The following is a 10,645-nucleotide window of genomic DNA, read 5'->3' as shown; positions in this document are numbered from 1 at the left end:
GTATATACACATTTAGCATTAAATGAAAATGAGAGAAAACCAAGCCAAGAATTTTTATGAAATGAAATGGAGTTAAGAATGAAATGATGACTTAATATGTGAGACTAAATAAGATATCCATCAACTGTCCTATGAGAAGGATTTTAAAAAAATGTTTTTAAATAATTATTATTGTTTGTCTAAAGATTGAAGGCAAAAGGAAAAGGAAATGGCAGAGGATGAGATGGTCAGACAGTGTCACCGACGCAATGAATATGAATTTGGACAAATACAGGGAGACGGTGGAAGACAGGGCATGCTATGGTCCATCGGGTTATGAAGAGTTGGACATAAAAGTGACTGAACAATTGTTGTCTTACTATTTTTTATATACCTTGTAAGATGTATTAGGAATACTGTAATCCTAAATATAAGAATGTAATAAAAATGAGTAAAAATAAAAATGAATAGTTTGCATTTGTTTGTTTGTTGGACCTTAGAATAAAACATAAGAAGATATATGCATTTGTTAATGTGCTACAGCAAACATCAGAAATGATATGCAATTCACTCGAAAGCCCATTATGACCTCTCTGTATACATATGTATTTTTGGACATGCACACCATGTACACAAGTGAGATAAAATTAATGGATGGCATGTCAAATTGTGTATTTCTGCTTTCTCATTTGACTATATTGAGATATATATGGCATCCTGAAGATACACGCTTGATAATTATATGACATACTTGGAAACACATCCACATGTAGCCCCCACTCTCTACAGCTATACAACATTATGAAATCTGAAAAAAACATTATGCGAGTTGACTGCACTCTTTCTTAAATGATGGAATGTCCATACTTACATCTCTTTCATTTTCCACATCTAGGCAAGGTGCAGAGTTTTGCTGCTGGACCGCTCTCCCATAGATGCCAGAAAGTGATTCCATTTTTGGTTTGAACGAAGGTGCGTCTCCATTCTCCATGGAGAATATTATGGATTGACCATAGGTAGGAAATGAAGAGGGGCTTTCAAACATTCCTGAAATGCACAATTCATTGGATTACCAAAAAATAAAAAAGATAAAAGTAAAGGTTTGCTTGTCCAATCATGTCCAACTCTAGGGCACGGTGCTCATCTACGTTTCTTGGCCAAGGGAGCCAGTGTTGTCCGAAGAATTTTCTGTGGTAAAGTGGCCGGCAACACTAGAATCAAAGCTTAATTTTGTTCCATATTTGTATGCAAGAAATTTAATTAAAATATTGTTTTAAAATAGTTTTTGGAACCGAATTAACCAAAAAGGAACAGTACCATGTCTCTTCAATGTGTATAAGTTATTTGTCCTTTTTAAATTTTTTGGTCCTTTTTAAATATTTGGTCTTCAGCTAGCAGTGTTGAAATGCACATAGTGCACTATCTAGTAAGGCTCAAAGACATAGAACAGATTTTTAAATGTTTAATTCCTAATTGCTTATCCATAAATATTGCACATTTCATCAAAGGCATATAAGAATCACTGCTCTATTTTGGGTATATTTGATGTTTTCTTGCAACGGCACTCTGATCATTTTCAATGAAAGGCAGGATAATCAAAGATATAATAAATGTAAATGTAATTGTTTGAAATACCTTTTCCAACAATAACTACAGAGTCTTCTGACAAGGCACTTGGTGAAATGTATTCTAGACTATTCAACTGATGTAAACTTGAAGAAGGTCCTGTAAATCCTTTAAAAAATTATAACAGAATTATGTTTTTCCCAAATATTTTTTTCTTCACAAAGTTAAATAAATGAACTTTGACATGTCACTAATACCCAATACTATATAAGCTTTTCACAATAAGATTTCTTGATATGAGCCAACTGAAAAAATCATCCTCTAAAGAACTGAGCAGCTAATTGTTTATATGCCAGAGAAATAAAAAAGAAAACAAACATGAATTCATAGTTTCTGCACTAAACAAAATTATCCAAACAAAACTGACAGAACAATTAATCAGTGGAACAACTTGCCTCCAGAAGCTGTGAATGCTCCAACACTGGAGGTTTTTAAGAAGAGACTGGACAGCCATTTGTCTGAAGTGGTATAGGGTTTCCTGCCTGAGCAGGAGGTTGGACTAGATGACCTCCAAGGTCCCTTCCAACTTTATTATTATTATTATTATTATTATTATTATTACTACTACTACTATTATTATTACTATTATCCTTGCCAAATATAAATTACATATAATGATACATATATAATGATTTAGATAAAATGCTACACTGAAACCTCCTGAAGTTTCCTCCTGAAGTTTCCAAAGTGAAAAATGAGAAGATACTATTGAAAATGCACAGGAAAAGCTGATTTGATAGCACAGTCAACCGCAAAGGCATCAATTCAGTTCTAGTAAAGTCTTTAAAAACAATAAGTTATTTTTAATAATTTTACCATGGAAGGCTCTGGGTTATCAATAAATACTACTAACTCTCAAATAGCATAGCTTTTATTTTGTGTGATTATTTCCTCCATACTCTGAAGTTAATTTTACCTTAATTTTACTAGAAAGCTGGATTCTGCTGCTCCTGATTTCTATCTTACTTTATACAACTATGGCATACACTAATTACAGTAAGTCAGGCATGTCCAAAGTCCGGCCCGCGGGCCATTTGCGGCCCGCGGCCCGGTTTAATCCGGCCCTCGAACAGCCCTCCCTGCGGTATGTAAATGCGGCCCTCCCACGGCCCTCCGGCAAGTCCCATGAGAGAGAGAGAGAGAGAGACAGACAGACAGACAGACAGACAGACAGAGACAGAGGCACTTGCACTTCTGTCTCTCTCTCTCTCTCTCATGGGACTTGCCCCCTCGCAGGGCTCCTCATTGGCCCTGCGCCCGGGTGTCCCGCCCCCTGGGAGAAGGGCGGCCAGGAAGTCCCTTTCCCGGGCTGGCCCCATCCCAGGCGCACGTGGCTGGGGAGCCATGNGTATATACACATTTAGCATTAAATGAAAATGAGAGAAAACCAAGCCAAGAATTTTTATGAAATGAAATGGAGTTAAGAATGAAATGATGACTTAATATGTGAGACTAAATAAGATATCCATCAACTGTCCTATGAGAAGGATTTTAAAAAAATGTTTTTAAATAATTATTATTGTTTGTCTAAAGATTGAAGGCAAAAGTAAAAGGAGATGGCAGAGGATGAGATGGTCAGATAGTGTCAACGACGCAATGTATATGAATTTGGACAAATACAGGGAGACGGTGGAAGACAGGGCATGCTATGGTCCATCGGGTTACAAAGAGTTGGACATAAAAGTGACTGAACAATTGTTGTCTTACTATTTTTTATATACCTTGTAAGATGTATTAGGAATACTGTAATCCTAAATATAAGAATGTAATAAAAATGAGTAAAAATAAAAATGAATAGTTTGCATTTGTTTGTTTGTTGGACCTTAGAATAAAACATAAGAAGATATATGCATTTGTTAATGTGCTACAGCAAACATCAGAAACGATATGCAATTCACTCGAAAGCCCATTATGACCTCTCTGTATACATATGTATTTTTGGACATGCACACCATGTACACAAGTGAGATAAAAGTAATGGATGGCATGTCAAATTGTGTATTTCTGCTTTCTCATTTGACTATATTGAGATATATATGGCATCCTGAAGATACACGCTTGATAATTATATGACATACTTGGAAACACATCCACATGTAGCCCCCACTCTCTACAGCTATACTACATTATGAAATCTGAAAAAAACATTATGCGAGTTGACTGCACTCTTTCTTAAATGATGGAATGTCCATACTTACATCTCTTTCATTTTCCACATCTAGGCAAGGTGCAGAGTTTTGCTGCTGGACTGCTCTCCCATAGATGCCAGAAAGTGATTCCATTTTTGGTTTGAACGAAGGTGCATCTCCATTCTCCATGGAGAATATTATGGATTGACCATAGGTAGGAAATGAAGAGGGGCTTTCAAACATTCCTGAAATGCACAATTCATTGGATTACCAAAAAATAAAAAAAGATAAAAGTAAAGGTTTGCTTGTCCAATCATGTCCAACTCTAGGGCACGGTGCTCATCTACGTTTCTTGGCCAAGGGAGCCAGTGTTGTCCGAAGAATTTTCTGTGGTAAAGTGGCCGGCAACACTAGAATCAAAGCTTAATTTTGTTCCATATTTGTATGCAAGAAATTTAATTAAAATATTGTTTTAAAATAGTTTTTGGAACCGAATTAACCAAAAAGGAACAGTACCATGTCTCTTCAATGTGTATAAGTTATTTGTCCTTTTTAAATTTTTTGGTCCTTTTTAAATATTTGGTCTTCAGCTAGCAGTGTTGAAATGCACATAGTGCACTATCCAGTAAGGCTCAAAGACATAGAACAGATTTTTAAATGTTTAATTCCTAATTGCTTATCCATAAATATTGCACATTTCATCAAAGGCATATAAGAATCACTGCTCTATTTTGGGTATATTTGATGTTTTCTTGCAACGGCACTCTGATCATTTTCAATGAAAGGCAGGATAATCAAAGATATAATAAATGTAAATGTAATTGTTTGAAATACCTTTTCCAACAATAACTACAGAGTCTTCTGACAAGGCACTCGGTGAAATGTATTCTAGACTATTCAACTGATGTAAACTTGAAGAAGGTCCTGTAAATCCTTTAAAAAATTATAACAGAATTATGTTTTTCCCAAATATTTTTTTCTTCACAAAGTTAAAATAAATGAACTTTGACATGTCACTAATACCCAATACTATATAAGCTTTTCACAATAAGATTTCTTGATATGAGCCAACTGAAAAAATCATCCTCTAAAGAACTGAGCAGCTAATTGTTTATATGCCAGAGAAATAAAAAAGAAAACAAACATGAATTCATAGTTTCTGCACTAAACAAAATTATCCAAACAAAACTGACAGTTAGAACAATTAATCAGTGGAACAACTTGCCTCCAGAAGCTGTGAATGCTCCAACACTGGAGGTTTTTAAGAAGAGACTGGACAGCCATTTGTCTGAAATGGTATAGGGTTTCCTGCCTGAGCAGGGACCTCCAAGGTCCCTTCCAACTTTATTATTATTATTATTATTATTATTATTATTATTATTATTATTATTATTACTATTATCCTTGCCAAATATAAATTACATATAATGATACATATATAATGATTTAGATAAAATGCTACACTGAAACCTCCTTCAGTGATTAACAACTGAAGTTTCCAAAGTGAAAAATGAGAAGATACTATTGAAAATGCACAGGAAAAGCTGATTTGATAGCACAGTCAACCGCAAAGGCATCAATTCAGTTCTAGTAAAGTCTTTAAAAACAATAAGTTATTTTTAATAATTTTACCATGGAAGACTCTGGATTATCAATAAATACTACTAACTCTCAAATAGCATAGCTTTTATTTTGTGTGATTATTTCCTCCATACTCTGAAGTTAATTTTACCTTAATTTTACTAGAAAGCTGGATTCTGCTGCTCCTGATTTCTATTTTACTTTATACAACTATGGCATGAACTAATTACAGTAAGTGAAGGAAAGGAGTGAAAAGAAGTAAGGCAGATATGGCCTCTATCCAGAAAAGTAAGCAACAGATAATTAGGTTACAGTTCCATATCCTCCTCTCAATTCTTCCTCCAATTCTGTGACATCCATAATTACTCACCTTTTGTGGATTTACAGTGCATTTGATACTCTTTGCTCTGGCCTTTTAGACTGGCAGGAGACAAAACTTTCTGTTTATCATCTTCATAATCTCCTGATCCATTTCCACAGCTCAGATGCTGGCTGCTAACACTTACATAGGAAGTTGCCTTTTCATGAAACCTTGTTCCTGAAGGATAAGCAAACATCACAGGAAAATTTCAAATATGGCACCTGTAGAATTATTTCACACAAATTCTGCCCAGTAGAGACAACGATATCTTTATTTTATAGTCTACATGCACACATACACGTCTGCTTTATATTATACAGATGAAGGGCTACAGCACAGGACTGCACAATTTGTCTAGGGAAAGGACCACATTGCCAAATTAAAAATTCTCATGGACTGCAAGGAGATATCTGAGTGCCAATCAGTCGTTCTGCACCTAGCAGAGTGGCAGAAGCACTGAACTTGTCAGTAGTGGAGATGCTTGGAGGTGCTCTGAAACATGTTTTTTGGGCCATGCTGGCTGTCAATTTATATCTAGTCCCCCAAACTGGGACTAGAATTTCTGTTGCTAAGTGAAGCACTTGATAAACAAACCATCACATGGCTGTGTTGGTTAGTGACAGCAATTCTGGCTGTCCTGTTTAGGAGAGAAACAAACTACACAAACTTCCTCCACTTCAATCTGCCTTTCTCTCCCATCTCTTGCCTTTTCAGCCATCCTGCACAGCATGACTGAACTTTCTGCCACCTTCTTTGACTTGCCTCGCTTCCCTGCCATGGTCACCCTCAAGCTCAACAGCTCGCCTCCACCTCCCCAGCTGCCAGGCTCCAGGTGAACCTCTGCCCCACTTCAGCAGACCATTGCCAGCCAGGGATCATGCATACATGGTTGTTGGTGAGTCCAGCATAGAGAAGGCAAAGTGAAGAATACCATGAAGATCAGCTGTGGGCAAAGGTGGTGACAGCATACAGTGGATTCTTCATCTTGACCAAATTGTGCAGGCTGGCCAAAAGGGCAGAGATGTGTGTGTGGGAGAGAAATAGGCAGATGGGGGGAGTTAAAGCAGAGGTAGTTCAGAAAGGCAGAAGAATGTGATAGTGTGATGCTTTGATGGCCCACAAACATGGACCAATTGCCGGGAATCCAAATCTTGATAATTTGATACAGAGACGTCATGACAGCTGCTACTTCAAGGACTATTCTTAAGTCCAGTTTTCTTCAGTGCTGTTATGGCTGAAATTCAAGGACTACTTATATTATTTAAAAAAAAATGTTGACAGGCTGTACAAAGCTACCTGTCATTGCACATTATACAAAAACGACAACTAGTCAGAGTGTAAGAAATGCACTGTTACTTTTACTCCATTCCACGTTTGTTTTCTGAACTGCACTTTGCCACACAAGGGCCTGGGATTCCTTATGGCAGTGGTGGCAAACCTATGGCACGGGTGCCAGAGGCGGCACTCAGAGCCCTCTCTGTGGGCACGCGCACCGTCGCCTCAGTCCTAGGATTTTATAAAACCTTTTCGCTTTAGGCCTCTGCTGCCGTGTACAAAAAAAAAGGTTCAATCAATCAGTCAATTTCAACTTCTTGCGGGAACAAAAAAGATCTTGCAAAGTTGGAATTGATTGATTGAACTTTTTAGTCCCACCCAGTCTGCTGTTACCATCGTAGCCACACACATCCAATGGCCACACCCACCCAATGGGCCACACCCACCCAGCACCCGACGATGCATAAGTGGGTTTTGGGATGCAGTTTGGGCACTCAGTCTCTAAAAGGTTCGCCATCACTGCCTTATGGTAATTCAAGTCCCAATGATTCCTCATCATAACCAGTCATGACCCTTATTCACTTAGGAGCACATGTATTTTTGCTACTGCAGTGGTTAATTACAGGATGACTGAACTGTACCACAATAGATAATCTGATCCAACTCCTGGCTTGGTTAAAACTCTGCTAAACTCTGCCAAAGCATTTCAGACAGTAACATTTTTATTGTCTAAATCCATCGAGTAAAGAGAAACATGCCACTTCGCGAGGCAACCTATTGCTCTGGTTAGCAAATCCTAGAGTCAAAAATTTTATTTATTTATTTTATTTATAAATAAATTTTCTAACTGTTTATATTTATAAAATTTAAAGGCCTGCACATCTTATCTCAAGGTAACTCTGGTGGCTTACAATCATAAAAGAGAAAAATTATATAAACTAAAACATAAAGAAGTTAATATAAAATTCCTCCAAACATCTAATGATATCTAAAGTTCCCTGTAGTTACATCCATTGGTTCCGTTCTGCTCTCAAAGGCAACAGAGAATAGGTCAACTATTTTTATATACCAATGTTTTAAATCAGACTGCTATCTCCCTTTATTCCCTTCTTCTAACCCATTCTGAACATGTCTAGAGGTAGGTAGACCATTGGGAGGTAGTATCAGCAGTGCATGTAGTGGATTTTCACAGAAAAAACACCTTTTCTGACCTTTCAGAAAGATTCAGAAGAACCTTTTCTTCTAAATGTACCTATGATTATATTTTCCTTTGTACCTCTTGCACGATCAGCATCACACTTCTAAAATTTGGCTGTTTTCTCTTTGGGGATATGCCTTCAACTATTTTCTGATGACCTTCTCTATTCATATCTTCTGTTTCTTATTCCCTACTCCTTGGTTCATTCAATCAATACTATTATGAATAATTCTAATTTTATGCTACAGAAAATGCATAGCTTTCTTAGTAAAAAATAAATAAAAACCAACTGTGAAATACATTTAAAATTATTTGGTAGTGGTTCTGAGTTTTCTCAGTGATATAGCACAGTTAATATTCTCTTTATCAGGATCCAAAACCTTGATATTAATATACTCATCAAGTACAAGTACAGATACAAAACAGTAAAATATATGTATGGGTATGTGCGTATCTATATGCATTACTATTTTATTATATTTGATTGAATATACTGGAGAGATATGGTATATTACAAACAACTAAAATGTCTTGATTTTACTAAATCCAATATTTCCTCCTATTCTCAATACCATACCTGCACTGGGATTCTGCTCCACAATAATAGAGCTTCGATTCCGTGCAGGTGAGAGCTTTGTGGGGCGGGAATTACTTCCAGGTAGATAAAAGATATCTGATCTATTAAAACAGAAAAATATTTAAAATTAACATACACCAACTTTTTACAGACCCTCCAATGTTGACTCTCAAATTATTCTGAACAAGCTATCTATGGATTGCATGCACAAGAAAAAATTAATTACTTTTTCAAAAAACACTGCATGTAGCTGGCATCAAGATAGTAAGTTGAAAGAAGTGTTTCCAATTAGAAATTCAACAAAGCGAAAAAAGTGATCCGTTACAAGATTCAGCAGGATTAAGACAATGAGTTTTACACTTACTATTCAATCATAAAGCTACAATAGTTGCATTAATATGTTGTCAGGAATGTTCCCCTCCCTCTTGTCTAAATGGGAGGAATGGGGTAGGAGGGGGAAGAATTGCCATATAGACATTGTTAGAGTATTAAAATATCTAAATGTGAATTACAATATTCTTATCTTCAAAGTTGTAAATTCAGGGACCATAAGGTAAATGTCAGATTACCTGCTTTGTATACACAGGTAAGATTGAAAATATCCCCATATGAAATCCTAAAAAGTTGCTATTGGTTAAGTGTCTATGGAGATTCTCAGTCATCCAGGTCATAGTTATCCCAAAGGTTCTTTTTCACAAGGCAACTGGACTTTCTTGTTTTTCTTTGAAGACGTTTCGACTTTCTTGTTTTTCTTTGAAAATGTTTTGCTTCTCATCCAAGAAGCGAAGAGCTGAAGAAGTTTCATGGATGAGAAATGAAATGTCTTCAAAGAAAAACAAGAAAATCCAGTTGCCTTGTGAAAAAGCACCTTTGGGATAGTTATTAATTAAGGCAGACAAACTTAGCTGAGTTAATCAACTTCCTAAGATATGAAGTTCATGAGGTAAATAGCTATGCTTCACAAACAATTGATGATATTGACAAGTATAGCTTTAGCTATCTCAGTTGCAGATAGTTAAACATTTTGAGGGGGTTTTACAACATTATTCCAAATCCAACAGACAATTCTTCAAGGCCAATGCATATACTCCAAAAGTAGCAAGTGTAGCCAAGACAAGACATTACTTTTTTAAATGTGAATTACGTTTAATTAAAATTAAATTCTGCTAATTACCATCCACTCAGTTATTTACTCAGGAGCTGCTATAATTTGTTAAGAAATATTAGAAATCTTTGAGGCTACACACAAATTGGCCCAGAGGCGACTATGAGGTCTTAGAGCTGTGCTCTTCTGATCCAAATAGTGTAACAACACTTCCAGATCAACAATCCTCTCCAAGTAATTGACTGCTTGGTTGAAAAACAAACTAAGATAGCTAAACAACACTACAGTAGCTTAGTGGAAACCATGATCAAGCACAATCTTTTCTCCGAACTTATATATCATTCTTAACTTCTGAATAAACTTACATTGTTCTTAACCCTTGCGGGGCTGTAGAGAGTGGGGATGTTACAGACTCAAGACTATAAACTCCACTTTCACTGTAAGAACTAGTACTTGGAGATGACAAGCCGGAAGGTGACTCTGAAGTTAGATCAAGCTTCAACACTGAATCAGGGCTTTCAAGATCAGAAGTGCTGCCGTTCAATTTTGCTCTCTTCTTAGCTGCACTATTACGAAGAGACCGAAGAGAACTATGCATCTAAAGACAAGGAACAACACATAATCCTGTAAAGAAAAGCATGAATCCAGACATTGTCTATTACTTCTCTGTTATAAGACATTTGAATGAATAGCAAAACTATTTGGTTATAAGATTCATTTCCTGTTTTTCTTCTGCTATATAGTAATCTCTATTTTCTAATACGTAGTACCATTCACTACAGCATTCACCTTGAGTTAATAAATAGTACTACAG

The 10,645-nt window shown here is 36.3% G+C and overlaps 1 protein-coding gene across 1 annotated transcript in view; it reads right to left on the bottom strand.

The window, feature by feature from the left end:
- The window catches only part of TOGARAM1 (TOG array regulator of axonemal microtubules 1), a 40,822-nt gene that overhangs the window by 19,789 nt on the left and 10,388 nt on the right, over positions 1–10,645 (bottom strand). The window contains exons 6-10 of the mRNA XM_015819011.1: positions 10,197–10,429; positions 8,727–8,827; positions 5,686–5,853; positions 4,569–4,667; positions 3,804–3,979 (exon numbers count right to left, since the gene is read on the bottom strand). Of these exons, the coding sequence (XP_015674497.1) occupies positions 3,804–3,979; positions 4,569–4,667; positions 5,686–5,853; positions 8,727–8,827; positions 10,197–10,429 (777 nt within the window). The remainder of the gene's footprint in view (positions 1–3,803; positions 3,980–4,568; positions 4,668–5,685; positions 5,854–8,726; positions 8,828–10,196; positions 10,430–10,645) is intronic.

Source organism: Protobothrops mucrosquamatus, unplaced genomic scaffold, assembly GCF_001527695.2.
Source record: "Protobothrops mucrosquamatus isolate PMUCROS unplaced genomic scaffold, P.Mucros_1.0 scaffold844, whole genome shotgun sequence".
Taxonomy (NCBI): domain Eukaryota; kingdom Metazoa; phylum Chordata; class Lepidosauria; order Squamata; family Viperidae; genus Protobothrops; species Protobothrops mucrosquamatus.
This window is presented reverse-complemented; position numbering and strand designations above follow the sequence as displayed.